At 44.6% G+C, this 23,905-nt stretch overlaps 1 protein-coding gene across 1 annotated transcript; it reads left to right on the forward strand.

Moving 5' to 3' along the window:
- The first annotated feature begins 13,516 nt into the window (after positions 1-13,516).
- On the forward strand, positions 13,517-19,221 carry LOC105997434 (chromosome unknown open reading frame, human C1orf194). Its single transcript, XM_013031854.1, has 5 exons — positions 13,517-13,596; positions 16,286-16,381; positions 17,678-17,793; positions 18,624-18,751; positions 19,140-19,221. The coding sequence occupies exons 1-5, from the start codon at positions 13,561-13,563 to the stop codon at positions 19,208-19,210; spliced, it is 447 nt and encodes a 148-aa protein (XP_012887308.1). The 5' UTR covers positions 13,517-13,560; the 3' UTR covers positions 19,211-19,221.
- Positions 19,222-23,905: the final 4,684 nt, after the last annotated feature.

Consider the following 23,905-nt stretch of genomic DNA (forward strand, 5'->3'; position numbering starts at 1 on the left):
ACTCCTGTCTTATAATCTTCACTACTCAGGAGGCTGAGGTATGAGTGAGGACTGCAGTTCAAAGCCAGCCTGAGCATGAAAGTCTGTGAGACTCTTATCTCCACTAAAACTACCAGCGAAGCCGGAAGTGGAGCTGTGGCTCAAGTGGTAGGGTGCTAGCCTTGAGCACAAGCAGCTCAGGGACAGCATGCAGGCCTTGAGGGAGTTCTTACTTTCCAATGGATGATTTTACAAGATTAGTAATTTCATTGTTATTCTATTGAAGCTGGGTATTTGGGAGTCTGAAACAGGAGGATAGAGAGTTTGAGGCCAACGCAGGCAGAGGTAGCAAGATCCTATCTCAAAAACAAAATACAAACAAAAGAGCTGATTGATGGCATGGCTCAAGTGATGGGGGGAGATCCTGGGAGTCAAGTCAAGCCCTGGCATTAAGGAAAAACATTTATTGAGCTGGGCACCAGTGGCTCACGCCTGTCACCCTAACTACTCATGAGGCCGAGATCTGAGGACTGCAGTTTGAAGCGAGCTGGGGAAGAGTCCATAAGATTCTTATCTCCAATTAGCCAGCCAAAAGCAGAAGTGAAGGTATAACTAGAGTCAAGGAGCACAAACCTTGGCAAGTGAGGGAAGCCAAGCAAGATCACAAGGTCTTAAGTTCAAGTCCTGAGATTGGTACACATATAACACAGACACACACACACACACACAAATATATAGTAAACTAGGCACTAGCTACTCAGGAGGCCAAGATCTGAAGATTTCAGTCCAAAGCCAGACCTGGTAGGAAAGTCTGGGAGACTCTTATCTCCAATTAACCACCAAGAAGCTGGAAGTGAAGCTATGGCTCAAGTGGTAGAACACCAGTCTTGAGGATAGTCTTGGGACAGCTCTCAGGCTCTGAGTTCAAGCCCCAGGACACTCTCTCTCTCCCTCTTCCTCTCTTTCTCTCTCTCTCTCTCTTTCCCTCCTTCTCTCTCCCTCCCTCTCTCCCTCTCTCTCTCTCTCTCTTTCTCTCTCTCTCACACACACACACACATACACAAGCACACACAAATGTATATTGATACATTCTCCACCTCATTTGATAGACTCTCCTAGATCTTCAGTTCTGTTTTTTTTCCAGTTCTTATCTAATTCAGCTCTTGTCTAGTCCTTACTTTGTGTATGAATCTCTCCTTAGCCACTCCAGCCCACACAAATTATTCTTCTCTGCTCATTTGTATTTTGGCACTTAATAACCATTACAATCTCAGCAATAACAAGTGTATGCCTTATACTGCTAAAGTGAGTTCAGTTGTATTTCCATCCAAAGTTCATGCCCACCTTGAACCTCAAAATGTAACCTTAGAAACAGCATTTTTGTTGATATAAATAGTTAAGGTGCAGTCATATTAGGAAAGACCCTAAATCCAAGGGTTGGTGTCCTTAAGCCATTTGAAGATTCTAGAGAGACACACAAGAAGGACACAATAGTGGGGGTGGGGATGGGAGGGCAGGGATGGAAAGGGGAAACAAAGGAGGAGGCAACAATGATTGATAAGAAATGTACTCATTACCTTGCCCATATAATTGTAACCCCTCTGTATTTTCACAATAAAAAAACCTATTAATAAAAATAAATAAATAAAATTTTAAAAATATGGGAGGATAGGATGATAGGAGCGGCTGCTGGACAGATACAACAACAGCCAAGAACATCAGGATGGCTGGCACCTGCCAGAAGCTAGAAGTAGTCAATGGAGTATCTGCACCACAGCAGAACACAGAAGGCCAGGTCGGAGAACACAGCCCCCTGTAGCACTTTCATTTTTAACTTCTAACACTCACAACTGTAAGAGAATTCATTCATTGTTTGGGGTTTTGGGGGGGTTGGGGAGGCTTGATAGTGGGGCTTAAACTCTAGGCGTTCCTAAATTCAAGCTCCTGGGAGCTGTCCTTAGCTTTGTGGTCAAGTCTAGGGTGTGTGTGTGTTATATTAGGTTTGAAATAAAGACCTTATGCCTATTGAGACAGGCACTCTACCATTTTAGCCATATCCTTAGTCCTTTCGCTTTCATTATTTTCAAGTAAGCTCACTTTTCCCCCTCTGAGCTGGCTGGACCTTGATCCTCCTATTTATGTTTTCTACATGACTAAGCTAACAGGGGCTGTCACCTGTCACAAAGACCAGGTTGTTATTAGTTGAGATGGGGGATGGGTCTCACTAAGTTTTTGCCCTTGCTAGCCTTTTACTGTGATTCTCCAGTGGCTAGAAACACACCAACTAGCTAAAAATCGCTTTTTAAAATTTGTTTTGCATTCAGTAAGAAGATGCTCCAATTAGCAGGTAGAATTAGTACGATGAAGATCCCTTTTTTATTTTTTCCATTTTACTTCATGTTAGCAGTAAGATATAGATTTAGAAACCCATTTTGTATGCCTGTGAAACTCAGTCTACTTGTTTTCATGATGAATAAATTTAATTGGTCTTTCTGAAAATGTCTTTGATGCTACATGATAAGTTGAAGATTAAAAAATATGTGATAACCTTATATTAGGCTTCTGAAACTTAAAGGAATTTTAAAAGTAGAGAACCTAAGAAGTGTGAAAAATACACTTTGCCTAGCAGCTGTCAAGCACTAACTATAATTATCTTTCAACTCTGTTACAACATTAAAGAAGTGCTTAAGAAAGAAAAACGGTGAACAGCTTAGAGGAACAACACAGACTGAGCAAAACCTACATGTTTGCCTAACGTGTTTGCCAAAAACTTGGCTGAATTATGTACTGCCTGTCTGTCCTTATTTGGATAAAGTGGCATCCTGATAAAGCCAAGAAAAGGCCCTTCAACAGAGCCTACTGTGTCTCAGTAATTCCCGGGTTACTTAGTTAAAGGGTTTTCCTGAGCCCCTCAGCTTAGCACACAAAGAATGCTAATGATGACTTTAGAAGTCCATGCACTGGATACCAGTGGCTCACACTTGTAATCCTAGTTACACAGCGGCTGAGAGCTGAGAAGAAAGTCCATGTCAGCCCCATAGACAGCTTTGAGAGACTCAACTCCAACTGGCCAGCAAAAAGCTGGAACTGGAGAAGTGGCTCAAGTGGTAGAGTACTGGCTTTGATCAAAAAAGCTAGCTCAGTGCCAGTGGCTCATGCCTGTAATCCTAGCTACTCAGGAGGTTGAGAACTGAGGATCATAGTTAAAGCCAGCTTAGGCAGGAAGTTTGTGAGACTCATCTCCAATTAACCACCAAAAATCAGGAAGTGGAGCGGTGGCTCAAGTGGTAGAGTGGTAGCCTTGAGCATAAAAGCTCAGGGACAGTGCCGGGGCCCTGAGTTCAAGCCCAAGGACCAACACACACACACACACACACACACAAAGCTTCTGTTTTGATATTGATATACACATACTTTCTAGAAAAAATCATGATTTAGTTGTTAAAACTTAAAAAGCAGAGCTATTGTAATGAAAACAGTAAAATACAGAACAGAGCAAACGTTCTGGTATGATTTGTATGGAAAATTAAAAGAAAAAAAAAGACAGGCCTAGCAGTGTCAGTGGCTCACAGCTATAAGGTTGAGATCTGAGGATCACAATTCAAAGCTAGCCTACACAGAATTCTCCAAAATAATCAGCAAAGGCTGGAGATGTGGCTCAAGTGCTAGAGTGCCAGCTGAGTAAGCAAGACCAAGAAGACAGGCAGAACATTTCAAAAAGAATATATAAGAATATATATGTTGAAGTGTTGACAGAAATTGGCTTTTGGATGTTTGTAGAGCTAAGAGGAAATGTATTTCATTATTTTTTTCCATTAACTTCTCTTTTTTTCTTTGGTGTATGGTACTTGAACTCAGGACCTCTTATTCTTGCTTGGTTTTTCTGCTCCAGGCTGGCATTCTAACACTTGAATCATACCTCCACTTCAAACATTTTGCTGGTAAACTGGACATAAAAATCTTAGGAAGTGGCGCTGTAGCTCAAGTGGTAGAGCGCTCACCTTGAGTTGAAGAGCTGAGGGACAGCGGCCCAGGCCCAGAGTTCAAGCCCCACGACCGACAAAAAAAAATCTTAGGGATTTGTCTGCCCAGGCTGGCTTCAAACCAAGATCCTCAAACCTCAGCCTCCTGAGTAGCTAGGATTACAAGTGTGAATCACTAGCCCTCAGCTTCATTAGCATATATGTGTTGGACAAGGGGGATTTATTATGACATTTGACCCCAGTCAAACTTAACCTTCTCCATGGCTTTCCTTCATCCTTCTTCCCCCTTCTCCCCCGCCCCCTAAGGGTAGGACTTAAACTTCTTATCTGACACTTGCTTTTACTCATTGGTTGTCACTCCCTGACCTGAGGCACACCTCCAACTCTCTTTTTCCCCCTTCTAAAACGATTTCTACAGGTTTCATCCTTCTATTTTTACAAATGCATAACAAGTACTTTGACCATATTTACCTACCCACCGCAATAGAGGCTTTCACTTTTCAAAATCCTTGGTGTCCACATTATGTGGTTCCAAGGAGACTACCACTGAGAAAAACCCACGCATGTGTACAGGATGTGTGGAATTGTGTACTAGAAGGTGGATATTTCATTTTTCACACATCTGCTAAAGACATGCTGCCTTGGAACAAAGGTCATATTTTCACTTTATCATTTCAATTAAGTACAATCCTTCCTACCTTGCTTTGGGAATACACATTTGCTTTTTGGAAGGCAGATTATCACAAAATGAAGAGCAGGAAAACACTTGGCAGATCAATGAATTTACAATGATGAAAACACAATCGATGGAGAGCTTCTCTGCATCAACTGAGTTACACAATGCATTTGTAGGAATTGTGTGCACATACGCGCGCGCACACACACACACACACACTGTGGTAGGCCAGTACTGGAGCTTGTAGGGCCTCATGCTCTCCATTGGCTTTTCCACTCAAGGCTGTTGCTTTACCATTTGAGCCACTCCTCTGTCTACTTGGGTTATTTGCTGGTTAACTGGAGATAGAAAATGAATACCAAGAAGCAGAGACATGTTGGGAAGACAATATGGGAGGCACACGGGCTGGGAAGGTGGCTCAGTGACAGAGTGCTTGCCTTGCATGCATGAGGCCCTGGGTTCTATTCCTCAGCACCACATAAGCAAAAAGAAAAAAGCCAGAAGTGGCGCTGTGGCTCAAGTGGTAGAGTGCTAGCCTTGAGCTGAAGAGCTGAGGGACAGCGCCCAAAACCCAGAGTTCAGGCCCCATGACCGGACCCAAAAAAAAAACAAAAATATGGGAGGCACACAAATGGAGGGAGGGAGGGTGAGCAAATGTAGTCATTACATTCAACATACATTATGTCAAAATTGAACTACATAAGTTGAGGATAGGGAGGGGAGACGGAAATGGGGAAGAACAATGGAAGGGGTGACATTGATAAAGATGAAATGTACTCATAATCTGATCTATGGAACTATAACTTCTTCATACAGCTACTTAATAATAATAAGCCTTTTTAAAAGTAACCAAAAAAGATGGAGGGAGAGTCTCATGGACTATCCTTTCCAGGCTAGCTTCAAACCTTGATCCTCAGATCTCAATCTCCTGAGTAGCGAGGATTACAGGTGTGAGCCACTGGTGCCCAGCTACTTTCTCCAACTTCTGGCAGGGGATGGGGGAAATCCAACCTGGGATGCATCAAATGACCAGTCACTGAGCCTGAAGAGAGCTATAAATCCCAAGTAAACATGAGCTTCAGGAGCTCAAAGAAATGGCACTTCCTATGAAGGGAAAGTGGTCCTTCATAAGAAACCACCCTTTGTAAGTCTGGGGCTAAAGGGACCTTCTTAGTCTGTTTCAAACTGCAGTAACAAAATACCTTAGAGGGCTGGGAAGGTGGCTTAGTAGTAGAGTGCTTGCCTAGCATGCATGAAGCCCTGAGTTTGATTCCTCAGTACCACATAAACAGAAAAAGGCCGAAGCGCTGTGGCTCAAGTGGTAGAGTGCTAGATTTGAGCAAAAGAAGATCAGGGACAGTGCCCAGGGCCTGAGTTCAAACCCCAGGGCTATGCAAAAAAAAAAAAAAAAAAAAAAAACCTCTAGAACTAGGTAACTTACAAACAACAGAAACTTATTTGCTCCTAATCTGAAATCTGGGCAGTCCAAGGCACCAGGAGATTGGGCATCAAGGGAAGCCCATTCCTCATGAGCAATGGCTTTCTATAATCCTCACAAAAAAGAACGGGCTTCTTTAGGCATCTTTTTTTTGTAAGGGCACCAATCACCTCCTAAGAACTCCATCAATTTACACCATTCATTTGGAGAGCAAGTATCAACAAGTCAATTTGGGGTGAGGAAGAGTGACTAAGAACCTTCACAGAACCTCAAAATCTGTAAGCCATTGAAAAGTGAATCTCCCCACAGGCCATGACCCCTCTGGGTTTCCATCTTTGAGAAATCTGTACCTTCTTATCAGGAGACAGATTCAATGGTGCTAAAGCAGCATTATTTGAAACAGCAAAAAAGTGCATCAACAGGAGAATGAATTTTAAAATTATGAAATGTTTAAACAACAGAATATTTTGCAACCCCAAAATATATTATCATACAATAACAAAGATGAGTTCGAAAAACAAATATTTGTTTGTTTGTTTATTTGCTTGTCATGGGGCTTGAACTCAGGGTTTGGGCTCTATCCCTGAGCTCTTTTGCTCAAGGCTAGCACTACCACTTTGCGTCAAAGCATGACGTTCAGTTTTTTTGTGGTTATTGGAGATTAGAGTCTCACTTTGGAACCCCAATCCTCAGATCTCAGCCTCCTGAGTAGCTAAGGCCTGAGCCACCATACTTATAGGACAAAAGTATGATAGGGGCTGGAGGTTTGGCTCAGGTAGTAAGGGCCCTAGCCTATGAGTGAAAGGGTCAGACCATGAGTTCAAGTCCTGATTCACAGTGTTTGGGTATGCTGCATTTTTATAAAACTAAAACAAAAATGGGGAGTTGGTGGCTTATGCCTATAATCCTAACTATTCAGGAGGCTGAGATCTAAGGATCACAATTTGAAGCCAGCTTGGGAGGGAAAGTCTGAGACTTATTTCCAATTAAGAAAGCTATGTGTGGGGGCTGGGAAAGTGGCTCAGTGGTAGAGCGCTTGCCTTGCATGCATGAGGCCCTGGGTTCGATTCCTCAGCACCACATAAGTAGAAAAAGCTGGAAGTGGCGCTGTGGCTCAAGTGGTAGAGCGCTAGCCTTGAGGTAAAGAGCTGAGGGACAGCGCCCAGGGCCCAGAGTTCAGGCCCCACAACTGGCAAAAAAAAAAAAAAGAAAAGAAAAATGAAAGCTATGTGTGGACATTAGCTCCAGTGGTTAAGCACTAGCCTTGAAGGAAAAAGCCAAGCAAGAATATGAGTCCCTGAGTTCAAGTCCCAATACCTGCATACATGGGCAGGTGCACGCCCACACACAAACACACACACACACACACACACACACACACAAAGATACACAAAACATAAAATGACTAGCCTTGAGCAAAAGAAGCTCGGGGACAGGGTCTAGCTCCTGAGTTCAGGCAGTAATACTGGCATAAAAAAGATCTGGGCACCAGTGACTCATCCCTGTAATCCTAGCTACTCAGGAGGCTGAGAGTCGCAGTTCGAAGCAGGTCAGGAAATTCCATGAGACTCTTATCTCCAATAAACTACTCAAAAAAAGCCAGAAGTGACACTGTGGCGCAAGTGGTAGAGGGCTAGTCTTAAGCAAGAGGAGCTCAATGACGGTGCCTAGGCCTAGAGTTCAAGCCTCAAGACCAAAAAAAAAAGTGTCTAAAACTGTTGAAAAGTTAATTTAGGGCTGAAGCCATGGTTCAGGTGGTACAATTCCTGCCTAGCAAGCATGAGACTTGAGTTCAAATAATAATAATAATAATTTGTTTCCTTTCTAAATAGCAGCTATCATTCATTAAACAACTTTTATTCTAATCCATGTCTGCCAGATTCCTCAGACTCATGGTCTTTTCAATAAAGACTGGGAAGTCCCATTGGGGACAATTAACACTGCAGCCTCAAGCAGTTTTCTGCTCCCCTTCATTTTATTTAGACTCATTGCTCTATGGGAAAAAAAAATAGCCTGGGCTAGTGCAGTGCTAACGTAGTGATTCATGAGGACAAACATGACACAGGACATTTAGTTCCACTGGTGACCCTGACTATTGTAAAACAGAGAAAAGGGACACCATGCCCCAGCACACATTTAGCAGCCTGAAACCTTCAGTTCTTCGCCAGCAATGTATAGGCCTCAAGCCAAACCTCTTTTTCCTGATTAGACCTAGTGGGATGGCTCAGTTTCCATGGATAAACTGCCTGTGACAGCATCACTTCCCCCAGGAACAGCCTTGGCTGATTAAAAAAAAAAAGTCCCTGCCATTAACACCCAACATAAGCTCACAAGAATTCACTAGGAAGTTGGGCACTGACAGCTCACACCTGAGAAGGCTGAGATCTGAGAATCGTGGTTTCAAAGCAAACTTGGGTAGAAAAGTCTCTGAAACTCTTTATTTCCAATTAACCACTAAAAAGCTAAAAGTAGAGCCGTGGCTCAAGTGGGTAAAGTGTCAGCCTGGAGCAAAAAAGCTAAGGGACAATGCCCAAGCCCTGAGTTCAAGCCCTAGTCTCCGCACAAAAAAATAATCAATCAATTACTTAATTAATAGAAAAGAAATTCACTAGGAATTGAAACAGACTAGTCTACCTGGAGGTAGCTTTTTACCATTTGGAGTTGGAAGTTCCCAAGCTTGTTGGATCAGTTCATATTGCCAAAATGAAGAATTCTATAATAACGAGTTTATTCTCTTCCTTATTATTCTGGAGTTGAGTTTGGCAGCCACTGTTTGCTTAAGGAGAGTGTAAATAGAGCTTGCTGATACCTCTCAAGCCATGCAACCTGGCATGGGTATGGACTTCAGAGCAAAGAAGCTGAGGCGAGATTGGGGAGAAGTAATTCTATTTCAATCTTTAAAGCACACTAGCATATGCTACCATAAAGCCTACTGCACAGATCCAAAAACTATGGTAAGAAACAGGATTGGAATCCTGGTATGCTGAACACCTTAAGGCTTTCTCTCGTCCGTGTAAGACCATTTGTTTAAGCAAATACTGGTCATTTCAGTAAGACTAAAGTCAAAATGTGCATATAAGGCAGAGTTATTAGGTAACATTATTCTTCCCTCCCTAAACCAAGATGACACAAAATGTTTCATGTCTTATATGATTCATATTTTACACAGCTGGCCAATATCAAGGAGATCTGGTAAGATTCCTATCTGCCACAAAGAAGAAGCCAATGTGTGATAAGCAAGCTTGCTTGCACTCATTATTTTGGTTAGACCTCAGACCACCAAGGCCAATAAGCCACTGTCACTGACAACATCATCCTGTTCCCAGTATTGTTAAAACGTGTCATAAAATGGCTTGGTAGATAGATAGGTAGATGGCCCAAGGCAAGCACTCACTGTGATCATTTTTGTCATATCCATTAATCTTTGAAGTCAAACACCTTTACACACACACACACACATCTCTTCCCAGATACTGGTGGCTCATACCTATAACCTAGCTTGTCAGGAGACTTGAGATCTAAGGATCACAGTTCAAAGCCAGCTGAACAGGAAAGTCCATAAAACTCTTTATCTCCAATAAAACTGGAAATAGTGGGGCTGGGAAGGTGGCTCAGTGGTAGAGCGCTTGCCTTGCATGCCTGAGGCCCTGGGTTCGATTCCTCAGCCCCACATAAGCAAAAAGAAAAAAGCCAGAAGTGGCACTGTGGCTCAAAGTGTAGAGTGCTAGCCTTGAGCTGAAGAGCTGAGGGACAGCGCCCAGGCCCAGAGTTCAGGCCCCACGACCAGACCCCCCCCAAAAAAAAACCTGGAAATAGTGCTGTGGCTCAAAGTGGTAGAGCACTAGCCTTGAGCAAAAGAACTCAGGGACAGCACCTAGGCCCTGAGTTCAAGTCCCAACAATAACACCAACAAAAGTCTTTCCTGCCACTTCATGATTTGCTATGCGGCAGACCTTCATAATAAGATTTCTCTAGATGAGACTGAGTTATCATTGCTAGTCAGTTAACTGGTAACTTAATTTTTAAAATGTAACCACCTACATAGGCCATAGGCATGGCTCAAGTGGTATAATGCCTGCCTAGCAAATACAAAGCCCTAAATTCAAACCCTACTGTCATCAGAAAAAAAAAAGAATATATTAGCCAGTCAAAATTTTATCCAAGTTTGACATTTACAGTACTAGACTCCTAATAGACTTTGAGGTCTTGTACATTTCATGGAGATACAGAACTTTTATTTTGCCTTTTCCATAGTAGTTCTTGCAAGTGTGTGTTTGTGTTATTGTTTGTTTGTTTTATCATTTGTGAGGCTAGAACTCAGGACCTGAGCATTGTCCCTGAGCTCCTTTGCTCAAGGCTAATACTCTACAATTTTGAGCCACAGCACCACTGCTGGCTTCTGAGTAGTTAATTGAAGATAGGAGTCTCACTAGGACTTTTCTACCTGGCTTTGAACCTCCATCCTCAGATCTCAGCCTCCTAAGTAGCTAGAATTACAGATTTGAGCCACTGGTGCACAGCTAATTGTTTATGTGGCTTATGATGATATGGAACACACAATCCTCCTTCCTCAGTCTCCTCAGTGCTGGGATTATAAATATGTGTCACCATGCAGGGCAATATTTTATTGTTATATCAGTGTTCCTCTGTGTACAACCAAATATTGCTTCAATATAGAAACTACAGAATCTCATTATTTCCAATGCCTTTTCCCATCCCTCCAAAAATGGCATTTCATGGCATTTGTCCTTCCAAAAAGAACTTTCAAATGGCATTTCGGGTTGGAAGATATTCACTACCTGTCGTCTGAGTTATGCTAGCAACATTTTAGAAACACTTTGAAAAAAAAACTTATGAACATATGCTAGCAGAAGGCCAGAGGAGGAGAGTAAGGGAGTGGCAGAAAACTAGATGTTAATGAACTTGAAATCTAGATAACAGTAGACCAGATGCTAAACATTAAACAAAGTGCAACGTGGAAGGCAAAACTATAAAGATCACATTTTTCATAGCTGGCAGGGTAAGGGAGAGTTTAATACAAGGGCAGAGAAAGTTGCTGAGACTCAACCATTCCTCTCACACACCTTCACCTTCATCCTGTGTGTGTGTGTGTGTGTGTGTGTGTGTGTGTGTGTGTGTGTGAAGTCTAGGATTCCTACATCTGCCTAGCCCTTTTTTTTTTTTCCTGGCCTTCCTAACTCCTGTCTTATCCCACCACCCAGCTTTCCTCTTTCGATCTAGCCACTCTGAACATAGCCATGTTTCTAGACACTTTTCAAGTAAATTCGCCGCATCCGGTAAAGCAACTCATGACCTCCTCTTAATTCTTTCTGAGCCAGGGGTTCAGTTCCTCTTGCAGGAACCGGAGGCCTTTCTCACCAAGCTCCGTATCCCCAAGCTACGAGGTTGATCTATTTTCAGGAGTCCTCCCCGGTGACGCCAGGCTGCTCCTCTCTCCCCCTCCCCCTCCATGCCTCCCCCCCAAAGAAACCTGAACTCCGTGCCGTCAGAAACTGTGCTAAGGGCTCCCCCCCCCCGCCCCACTCCCAACCAAGGTCTCCTCCTGGATCCAACCTTTTTTGTTTCTTTCCTGACTTTAAAGTGGGGTCAGGGTGGGAGACGGTACCTCTTTGCAGGCGTGAAGCTCCTGTGTGGTCCCTCCCAGGGTCACCTGGCAGGTAGTCGCAACCCAGAGCAGCAGCTGCAGAAGCCCGAGCGTGCGCCACTCAGCGCCTCCCCTGCCTCGGGCTGAGGGATTGGGGCTGTGAGCAGGCTCAGCCATCGCCTGTCCTGAGCGAGCGAGCGGCGGCCGGCAGTAGCGGCTCAGGTGCTGCGACGTGCGCTTATGCTGGCAGGAGGAGGAATAAAACGGGGTTGGGGAGGGGGGGGGGGGGCTGGCTTCAGTCACCTCCCTGCGGCTACACCCAGGCCGCCCATCCTTCCTCCTCCCTCCGTCCTCTCCTCCTCCTCCTAGCCACGTCGCCTTGACAACCGCATCCTCTTTTGCTGCGTGCGGGTGGGGCAGGGACCACGCGCGCGCGTCTGCGGCTCACCTGCCGGTTTCCATGGCAGCCGCCACGGCCGGCGCGCGCGGCGTGGGAGTGCGCGCGCCCGGGGACGCAGCCTGCCCAATAGAGGAGAGCGCAGGACGTGGCCTAAAACGTGGGCTGGAAGCCTGCCTTGGTGGCTCGCGCCTGTAAATCCTAAACTACTCTCGGGAGGCTGAGACTTGGGGATCAAGGTTCAAAGCCAGCCTGGGCAGGAGACTGTGATTTCTAATTAACGGCCCCCCCACCCACCCCAAAAAAGCTGGAAGTGGAGTTGTGGCTCAAGTGGTTGAGAACTAACCTTGAACTGGGGAGGGGGGGGAGATCAGGACAACACCCAGCCCTGAGTTCAAGTCCCACAATTGGCATCTAATAATAATAATAATAATGGTAAGTGCCAGTACCATCCTCCAAGCTATTACTACAAAGTTCATTACTTTCTACTGCCCTTCTGGGCCAAGGGCTAGTTTTGAGCATCTTTAATTTTGCAAAGTGGCCTATGGAGCTGTACAAAGAAGACTGAAGCCAGTAGCTCAGTCCTGTAATCCTCGCTACTCAGGAGACTGCGATCTGAGGATCATAGTTCAAAGCCAGTGAGGCAGAAAAGACCATGAGACTCTGATCTCCAACTAACTACCCCCAAAAGCCTTCAGTGGAACTGTGGCTCGGGTGGTAGAGCTCTAGCCTTGAACAAAAAAGGAGGAGCGGGGAGGAGGCTCAGGGACAGCACCCAGGCCGTGAGTTCAAGCCCTAGAACTGTCGCACAAAACGCATATATAAATAAAAGATTGAGACGCCATCGCCACCCTCTAGACTTCGTCCCCTAGGAAAGTAGTTCCAGGACATTTTTACCTACTAGCAGTGCCGCTTCTGGAGATCTTTCTTCCGTCGGGCCAAATTGGTCTGTGCTTTTAGAACCGTCTCTGTGAACAACCTTACCCCTTGTATAGCTAAACTGAGAGCAACCTCAGAGAGTTTGCCTTTAATAGGCAACTGCCCAAGTAAGAGACGCGCACTCCTGGATCTCTCGACATAGCCAAGCTAGTGGGGAAGCCTGCTGTGTAGGTGCGAAGAAGGAAAATTTGGGGGTCATCTTTTAGGACTCCTTTCCATAACCTAAGTCTGGGTAGAGGGCGGCTGTACAGAGGGAGGCTGAGGCTCAGGGGGTGCTTGCCGGGGGAGGGGGGGGACTCCGGAAGGCGCACCCCAGGTGCTTTTCCTCTGCAGGCCCCCAGCGGCCTCCTCCAGCCAGGCCTCCAACTGCCAGGCCCTGCCTTTCTTGCAGAGAATTCATCTGAGTCACAGATGGAGGCCAGTTGCCTGGCAACCGAAACGGGGCGTTCCAAACAATTGGGATCCTAGGTCCTCTGGGAACAAGGTCGTGTGTAGCTGTGTTGACCTCTCCGCTCCGAGGAGCGGCTGCCTTGCCTTTAAACCATGTCTTTAGCCCAGAAGCCTTTCCAACCCTCTACGGTAGGTAATTCCTACTTGGGAACCAAGGGATTTACAGCCATGGATTTACTGAGGGTTCTCGCAATAATTTCCGAAAGGCTCACTAGAAGTCTCCTTTCTGTTGGTGTGACCTGAAGAGACAGTAACATTGGGCCCCGGTGGCTAACACCTGTAATCCAAGCTACCCAAGAGGCTGAGAGCTGAGGATAGCGGTTTGAAGGCAGTCCAGGCAGAAAAGAACGTGCGATTCTTATCTCCAATGAACCACCAAAAAGCCAGAAATGGCGCTGTGGTTCTAATGGTAGAGTGCCAGCTTTGAGTGGAAAAAGCCAAGCAAGAGTGCAAGATCCTGAGTTCAAGCCTCTGTACCATGATAAAACAAAAACAGTCTTTAGTGTGGTCACTGATTTCAGCACCAGAGAAGTGTTTTCTGCCTGTCCCCACCTTTCCATCTAAGGAGCTTTACAGCAGAAGGAAGTAGAGGAAAAAGAGGCTCCACAGCTCAAAGCAGCAGGAATAAAGAATGAGGGCTGTGGTATCTGTCTTCACAATGTCACTATCTTATGGTTAATGCCAGAATGTGTGTGTGTGTGTGTGTGTGTGTGTTTAGTGTTATTTCTGGCAGTGACCTGGAAATTTAAATGGCTCTTGTTTTTGTAGAAGTGTTTCTGCCACTTGAAAAGGTTCAAAGTAAAGTGAATTAAATGATAAGTTGGGTGTACTAATAATATCAAGGAGCTTCCTCTTATTCAATTTTGTTGTTTATCATAGGCCAGGCACTCTGCTAAACATGCAGGAATTATAGATAAATTAGATGGAGTTTCTGATCTCAAGGAATTGTAGTAGAAAAAAAAAACAGATTAGGGATTGGAGATGTGGCTCAGCTGGTAGAGCACTAGCCAATGAATGAAAGTGTCAGTCCTGGTCTCAGATCTAAAAAAAGAAAAGAAAACCAGACCAGCAACAATAAAAATGTTTTCACATTGATGTCATGCTACAGAGTCTATGTAGGGTGCCATGAGAACCAGGAACGGAAAGGAAAGCATCCTAGAAAACAGCTTAGACTTCCACACGTTAGTTAAACTGAACTGAGGGAGGGAGGGAGAGAGTGGAATGATGTTAGGAGGAAAGAAACAGGAATGAGGCATGTGTACATCCATGTAAAAGAGAGATGGGAGCCTGCTTGGGAAATTCTGTAGCCCAGGAAAGCTAAGTTTAGTATGAAATGCAGGCTTGGAGTGACCGCTCCTGGAGAAGAGACTTTGGTGGCTGATTGTACACTGAACACCATGCTGGCAAACTAGGACTTAATCCTGGAGATTTGGGGATCTGGTGGGATTTTAAATGCTGGCATTGCACAATTGGATGGGTGCTTTAGAAATCACAACTGGTAGTGATTTGGACAGGATTGAAATGGGGCCAGATGGACCAGCTAGGAGGTAGGGGCAGCCATCCTGAAGAAGAAGAATACATGTACAGTAGAAGCTAGGGGATGGTAATGAGGTACAAATGTGAGGAGGATAGAAAGACAGGACTGATCAGACTTGGTGTCTAATTATATATATATGGACCCAAGAGATGGGACAAATCTAAGGTAACTCCCAGGTTTCTGAGGACTTAATTGATATATTGTTCATTGAAATGGGCATCCCAAGGAAGCAGATTTTGGGGGAAAAGATGTTCAGATTATTATTTTATTTGTGGGTTATGGTTCTGGGGCTTGAACTCAGAGTCTGGGTTCTGTCCCTAAATTTTTTTTCTCAAGGCTATCATTCTACCACTTGAGCCAAAGATCCACTTCCAGTTTTTTGGGGGGAAGGGGAGGTAGTTTATTGGAGATAAGAGTCTCACGGACTTTTCTGCTCAGTCTGGCTTTAAACTGTGATCCTTAGCTCTCAGCCTCCTAAGTAGCTAGAATTACATGCATGAGCCATCAGTGCCTGGCTCCAATAGACTTTTTCATGACATTCCTACAGTCAATGAATGACCTACGTAGACACTCTGCTCTTGCATTGTCCCTGGTCACCTCTCAGGGGCCCCTCCTTGCTCTCACTTATATAATTCTGTTCAGCCCTCACAAACAGCTATTCCCTATTGGACAGACTCTTTTCATTCAGATTCCTACTATGACTGCAGGTGGACATATGTAAATTGTTTTGAGCTCCCCTCTGACACCTCAAACTTCCAATGTGCTTCTTACTAATAGTATTAGAAATCTCATCTTTTCTCCAAACTCAGACCTTTAAGCTGAGTTTTACCATCTGCCTAATTGTACCACACTCTCCACCCCTCGGTCCTCTTCCACCTCTTCCTGTTTTCTGGCTCATTTCTATCAATTCTAAGAAAGCTTCTATATTATTCTTTTTCAGATGTCCTTCTGAGGGTCACATAGAAAAGGATGGAGCCAGGCACCAATGGTTCACACCTGTAATCCTAGCTACTTGGAGCTTGAGATCGAAAGGCTTTGGTTCAAAGCCAGACTGGGCAGTAAAATTAGTGGGACTCTTATCTCCAATTAACCCCAAAACCTAGAAGTGAAGCTGTGTTGAGTGCTATTGAGGGAAAAAGAAAAAGTTCAGGAACAGTGCCCAGGATCTTAGTTCAAGCCTCAGAACCGACACAGAACAACAACAACAGATGGAATAGGGTGGGATGTCACTGATACTACCACCTCTAATAACCAGGTCCTGACGTGGTTTCTACTTTGCAGAAATCCCCCTACAAAAATCCAACTCACATGGCTCAGCAACAGGAACCCTGGCGTCGGCTCAGCGTAACTCCCACTTTAACCTCCTTTGGTTCCAAGGTACCTGCAGCCCCTTTTCATTTACTTAGGACTCAATAATGGTTTTGGTTGGTTTGTTTGGGGACACAGTCTTGAACTCATGACCTTTCTGCCTCCTCTTCCAGAGTACTGGGTTTACAAGTGCGTATCACCTGCAGCATTAATATCTTGTTTTGTTTGATGCCAGTCCTGGGGTTTGAATCAGGGCCTAGGCACTGTCCCTAAGCTTTTGTGCCCAAGGCAAACACTCTACCATTGGAGCCATCACTCAACTTCTGGCTTTTTTGGTAGCTAATTTGAAATGAGTCTCACAGGCTTTTCTGCCTAAACTGGCTTCTGAACTGTGATCCTCAGATCTCAGCCTCCTGAGTAGTTAGGATTACAGGTGTGAGCCACCAATGCCCGGCAAGCTTTAATATCCTTTTTATTTTTATTTATTTTTTTTGGTCCGGTCATGGGGCCTGAACTCTGGGCCTGGGCGCTGTCCCCTCAGCTCTTCAGCTCAAGGCTAGCACTCTACCACTTGAGCCACAGTGCCACTTCCGGCTTTTTCCCCCTTATGTGGTGCTGAGGAATCGAACCCAGGGCCTCATGCATGCAAGGCAAGCGCTCTACCACTGAGCCGCCTTCCCAGCCCTAATATCCTTTTTAAAAAAGATGTCTGCCACACTTCAGCATCTTTCTTTCTGTCTCAGATCCAAGATCTTACCAAATCTCAAACAACTTTTTCAAGTTACAAGGCTTGGGTTTTGTTCCAAGAAGTAATCTAGAGAAAACTTTTTTTATTCAAATTTTTTTATTAAATCTTTTTATTAAAACAAAAGCTAGGGCTGGGAAGTTGGCTCAGTGGTAGAGCGCTTGCCTTGCATGCTCAAGGCCCTGGGTTCGATTCCTCAGCACCACATAAGCAAAAAAGAAAAAACCGGAAGTGGTACTGTGGCTCAAGTGGTAGAGTGCTAGCCTTGAGCTGAAGAGCTGAGGGACAGCACCCAGGCCCAGAGTTCAGGCCCCACGACCGGACCAAAAAAAAAAAAAAAACAAAAGCTAAATGTTTTTGAGAACAAGGTAAAGTTCCTTAAGCCCAGGTCAGTGGACAGTATTGCCATGCCTCTAGTGAGAATTCATACTCCTTAAACCTAACTAGAAGAGAGAATTCCATGGACAATAATTAAGTCTTTATTATGTCCATTTTATTAAGGAATTGGTGGATTTCAGGTGAATTTGACTATATTTCTGGGGAACAGTAGAACCCAATAGGACTTGAGTAGGAGGACAGGTGGCCAGGTTAATTCAGGAGAGGACTAACTTCCACTGTAGATACCAAAGGATGATCTGGATTTCCGCTTATCAACTTTGTACAACCACCACACTGGACTATTCAAGAATAAAACAGAGATACTGTTCCACAAGGAAAGCAGCCAGGATCCCAAAGGGTAAGTGGAAGAGGCAGGGCCTCTCCACCCTGATAATTCAGCCATCTAATCAAAGGAGGTAAATGACACCTGAAAGTATCAATCTATAGTCACCAATGTGCCAGGCACTGGTGGCTTATGCCTGTAATCCTAAATACTCAAGAGGCTGAGAGCTAGGGATTATAGTTCAAAGCCAGCCTGGGCAGCATAGTCTGTGAGACTCTTATTTTCAATTTATCATGGAAACCTCAGAAGTGGAGCTGTGACTCAAGAAAGTGGTGGTGGAGCACTAGCTTTGAGAAAGAAAAAAAAAAGCTCATGGACAGCACCCAGGCCCTGAGTTCAAGCCCCAGGACTGACACAAAACAAAAGCCAAAATAGGTATCAATGTATATGGCCATTTCTGTAGTTTCATGTTTATATTTCTAATATAATTTTTGGAAATTAAATGGTGCTGGGGTTCAAATCCAGGGCCTTGTGCAAGTTGGACAAGTGCTTTAATACTGAGCTACATCCTCAGCCCTAATTTCTCTATTTTAACTATCTAAAATGAATGGAAAAAAATCTCCAATTTTATGCTTATCTGCATTAGGCACCTTTGTAAAGACACCTTTGCCTCCTTTACGTTTTTGGTATTTTTATTTTTTGAAACAGGATCTCACTATATAGCCCAGACTAGCCTAAAATTCACAATCCTCCAGTTTAAACTTCCTGTGGGTTGGATTATAGGTATGCACCACATAGTCTGAATGGCTGCTTTACTTTTCAGGTCTCATACAATTTTATCTTTGCTTCACCCTTCTCCTCCAATTGATTACATTTTCTCTGTTCTTCCCCTCACCATCTTCTAGAAGCAAGAGCCAGTTGCCTGGAGAATGTTTACCTCTTCCTCCTCAACCCACCTCCACTTCCCTAGGTAACATCAGACACTGGGTCAACCCTCAGAAGGAGTCCATCCATAGTATCCAGGGAGCCATCGGTGAGACTCAAGTGGGCAGATGGGATAGTACAGGAGTTTTTCTGAATGAAAGGAATCAGATACTTAATGTCACTGACTGGATGGGGAGAGCATGGATTACTGAAGGTCTTGGAAAGTAGTGATTAAGTTGACACCTATCTGACAAATACCAGGGAACATGTTGACCACAGGGCTAGAAAATTAATTCAAATTTTTAGAGTCTTGGGCCCTAGATGACATTTCTGGCAGGGCAGAAGCTTAGAAGTTCCTATCAGTCCTCCATATTTCAAATTTTCTCAGCGGTAAGGAGAATCCTCCCAGTACCCATAAATGTATGGGTGATTAAAGAATTCCACGAAGAGAAAAGGATTTGGAATTCCCAGCTCACCCACATTTCTCTCCTCTCCAGTGTCCCCTCACACTGCAGCCACCAATGGAGGTTACTCCCGAAAGAATGATGGTGGCTTCTTCTCTACCTAGTGGTGACAAGCTCCTGAACTAATCACAGAACATGCAGACACACACTTCCATTAAATAGGTTTGTTCAAGAAGCAGCATAACCAGTCTGAGTTCTTTCTTGTTCACTCTTAAAATATGGCATGAAGATTTCCCAACTTTATGTCCTATTGGGGACATTTGCAAATTGAAGTAGTGCTGGAGAAATAGCCCTCAAAGAAGAGTAGATAGAGCCCAGTCTGAAATCTATTCATCATGTCTTTAGCATGTTACAGTGTCAAAAAGCTAAATGAAGCCGGGCACCTGTGGTTCACGCCTGTAATCCTAGCTGCTCAGGAGGCTGAGATCTGAGGATTGCAGTTCAAAGCCAGCCCGGGCAGGAAAGTCCGTGAAACTCTTATCTCCAAAATAACCACCAGAGAACCGGAAGTGGCATTGTAGCTCAAGTGCTAGAGCACTAGCCTTGAGCTGAAGAGCTGAGGGATAGCACCCAGGCCCAGATTTCAGACCCCACGACCAGACCAAAAAAAAAAAAGCTAAATGAATGGACCATAGACATTTCTTGCCCAATGCTTCCAGTGCCTGGTACATAAAGGTTTGCAACAGTATTGAGTGGATGGCTTTGTATGATTGGAATACATGCAAATATTTGTGCCCTGCCAAAAGCAGTGCTTTTCTGTCTTAAATCCTTGTCTTTTTGGCTAACTTTTAATTCATGAGCTGACATTATTTATAAAAATAAGTTGGGCTAGGAACATGGCTTTGTGGTAGAGTGCCTGTCTAGCATGAATGAAGCCCTGGGTTTGATTCCTTAGTACTGCATAAACAAATAAAATTTTAAAAAGACAAAATAAGTCACTCACTGGAACCTGCTGACATAAAAGACTGGATAAGCCAGCAACCATTGCTCTTGCCTATAATTCTAGCTACTCTAGAGGCTGAAATCTGAGGATCAAGGTTCCAAGCTAGCCTGAGACTTATCTCCAATTAATCAGCACAAAGCCAGAAGTAGTGCTGGAGCTGTGGTTCAAGTCTTGAGTAAAAAAGCTGATACAATGAGGTCCTGAGTTCAAGCCTAAGGACTACTCTTTTTTTTTTTGGTCAGTCGTGGGGCTTGAACTCTGGGCCTGGGCGCCGTCCCTGCGCTCTTCAATTCAAGGAGAGCACTTTACCACTTGAGCCACAGTGCCACTTCTGGTTTTCAAGTGGTTATTGGAGATAAGACTCTCACGGACTTTCCTGCCCAGGCTGGCTTTGAACTGCGATCCTCAGATCTCAGCCTCCTGAGTAGCTAGGATTACAGGCGTGAGCCACCAAGTGCTCGGCTGCCCAAGGACTACTTTTATGTCAATAGAGAGCTATCTGGGAAGAAATCAAAACTATCCTATTTTCAATAGCAGCAAAAGAACAAGAAAATGTAGAAATAAATTTAACCCATAAGATGAAACTGGCCTACACTGAAAATATACATGGATAAAAGAAATTGAAAAGCATTCTCTCTCTCTCTTTCTCTCTCTCTCACACACACAGAAACAAACATTGCTCAGGGATTGTTTCATTCTTTTATTTGCTTATTGACTCAGTTTTCTTGATCATTTACTGTTCTGTTCACAAACTGGAAGGATATTGCCAAAACGCACAAAGTAAACTACAGATTTAATGGCATTTCTTCATAAAATGAGTAACATTCTTCACACAACTCTAAAAAAAACTCTTAAGGATTCAGCCAGGTGCTGATGGCTCACACCTGTAATCCTAGCTACTCAGAAGGCTGAGATCTGAGGATCATGGTTCAAAGCCAGGCGAGGCAGGAAAGTATGTGAGACTCATCTTAAATTTACCACATGAAAACCAGAAGTGGCGCTGTGACCCAAATGGTAGAGCACTCACCTTGACAAAACAAACAACAACAAACCTCTAAGAGGGCTGGGAGGGAGGCTCAGTGGTAGTGCTTGCCTTGAGCTGAATTGCTGAGCGACAGCACCCAGCCCCAGGTCAGGCCCCACCAATGAGCAAAAACAAACAAACAAAAAAACCCTCTAAGGTTCATATTGAATTGCAAAATACCCCAATAGCCACAATATTTAGTTAAAACAAAACAAACCAGGAGGCATTATATATACTAGACTTCAAAATATACTATAAGCTAGGTGCCAGTGGCTCACGCCTATAATCTTAGCTACAAAGGAGACTGAGATCTGAGGATCACGGTTCAAAGCCAGCCCAGGCAGAAAAGTCCGAGAGACTCTTATCTCCAATTAACCACTAGAAAACCAGAAGTAGTGCTGTGGCTCAAGTGGTAGAGCGCTCCCCTTGAGCTGAAGAGCACAAGCATAGTGTCCAAGCCCAGAGTTCAAGCCCCATGACTGACAAAAAAAAAAAAATAGGGCTGGAAGGTGGCTCAGTGGTAGAGTGCTTGCCTTGTATGCATGAGGCCCTGGGTTCGATTCCTCAGCATCACATAAGCAGAAAAAGCCAGGAGAGTTGCTGTGGCTCCAGTGGTAGAGTGCTAGCCTTGAGCTGAAGGGCTGAGGTACAGCGCCCAGGCCCAGAGTTCAAGCCCCACAACTGACCAAAAAAAAAAAAAAAAAAAAAAAAAAAAAAAAATATATATATATATATATATATATGTACATATATACTATAAAATTATAGTAATCAAGTCAGATTGAGATTAGCATAAAAATCAGAGACAAACTAATGGAATAAAGAGCCTAAAAATAAACCCACACATCTACAACCAACCTTCAATAAAGATGTTAAGGAAACACCTTAAGGAAAGTGCAGCATAAACACATGGAATAGGAAAAACTGTATATATACATGTATAACAGAAATGAGACTCCATTTTTTGATACACACAAAAACCAACTCAATGTGAATTAAATGCTTAAAAGACCTGCAACTATGAAACCAGAAGAAAGCATGGGAACATACTTCAGGATATTAGAATGGACAGGAATTTAAACACAGACATAGGAAGCAAAAGCAAAAACAGGTAAGTTAAAAATTACAAAGCTTGTGCATGAGCCAGACAACAGTAGCTCACATTTGTAGTCCTAGCTACTCAGAAGAGATCTGAGGATCTGAGAATCATTTTGGTCAAGATCACCCTTTCCACTGTTCTCCCTCATTTCCACCCTCCCATTCCTCCCCTCATTAAGTTCATTTCTTACATAATGTACATTGAATAAGACTGCATTTGTCCACCTTTCCTCCTTCCATTCGTGTTATTCCCAACTAACCAGCAAAAAGCCAGAAGTGGTGCTGTGATTTAAATGGTAGAGCACCAGCCTTGAGCGAAAAAGCAAATCTAGAGCAAGTTAAACCAGCACCAAATTAAAAAAAAAAAAAAAGCTATTACCAGAGGTTGGGGAGAAGAGTGGAGTTTGGAGGACTGTGGAGAGATTGCTCCAACTGTGCTATCAAGTCAGGAGCAATTAAAATGTGACATTTTATTGCAGTCGGGTGACTAAAGACAACAATAACGTATGTGAAAAACACTAGGATCCTGGCACAGGTGGCTCACACTTGTAATCCTAGCTACCCAGAAATCTGAGATCTGGAGGATTGAGGATTGGGGGGAAGGAAGCCAGAAGAAAGAAAACCAGCGGCGGGAGCTGGGTTTCCGCACCTCCCAGCGAGAGGGGGGTGGAAGGGGCTCCAATGCCCCGGGCATCTGCTTGCCCAGGCCTCAACAAGCGACCCCCGACGGCTAACGGGCTTTCCACCCCGAGTGCAAGTGCGGTGGTGGCCGAGGCGGGCTCAGATCAGAATCGCATCGGTAATCAGCGGCGCGGGCCAGGCCCGGCCTCGTCTATCTGATCAATTCATCACTTCTGAGCGCCGCGCCCGAAGGCCCAGGCGGCCCGAGCCGCGGCGCCGCCCCGCCCCGAGGCCTGCCGCACAGCGCCCGCCCGGAGGGGGCTTCGCGGAAGGGGGGCCTTTTCATCTCGGGGCGGCCCGGCGGGGCGGAGGGCGCGGCCCGATCAAATAAGATCAAGGTGTAGGCGCGGGGAGAGGGGCGGGCGCACGCGCGCTCCCACGCGTCCACTCACACTCGGCACGCACGCACCTTCCACGCACAACCACTCTCACACACATATACACACAAACGCACACCAGCCCAGCCACGCTCCCTCCCGCGGAGCGACGGAAGTCCGCACTGGCTTTTAAGGCCTCCGTCCCAGCCTCGAGGAATTCTGGGAGGAACCGCAGCAGACAGACAGGCCCCGCCCTCACGGCCCAATCATTCCCAGACGCGCGCTGCTGCCCTCGCGTGGCTGGGAGGACCTAGAGAAGGATTGATTTGTTTTTTCACCATACATAGGGAATGGCAGCTCTTTTGATCTTTGTGTTTATTTGCATAATCTTGCATATTTATAGACTGACTCATTTGTAGCGTTATCTTTGATCCTGACTAATTTTATCCGACTTAAATGTCAAAGTATCCAAGTTCAGGATATTTTAAGTTTATAGATGAATGACTCTTCTATCGACACAGTAGTCCTAGGCCATTACTAATTAGAGCATCATCCTATTCTGACTCAAATTCCGCAAGTAAAAAGTGGTGATTATTTAAGTAGAATGGCCACTTCTCCCATTAGAAAACACAACTTCTCAGCTTTTCAATGAAATAGGTGAGATAAAGCAAAAGGAAGATTAATAGAACATGATATATGAAGTTAATTTGTATTTATGCTAGTAGATGCAGACATA

Source organism: Dipodomys ordii, unplaced genomic scaffold (assembly GCF_000151885.1).
Source record: "Dipodomys ordii isolate 6190 unplaced genomic scaffold, Dord_2.0 Scaffold146, whole genome shotgun sequence".
Classification (NCBI taxonomy): Eukaryota; Metazoa; Chordata; class Mammalia; order Rodentia; family Heteromyidae; genus Dipodomys; species Dipodomys ordii.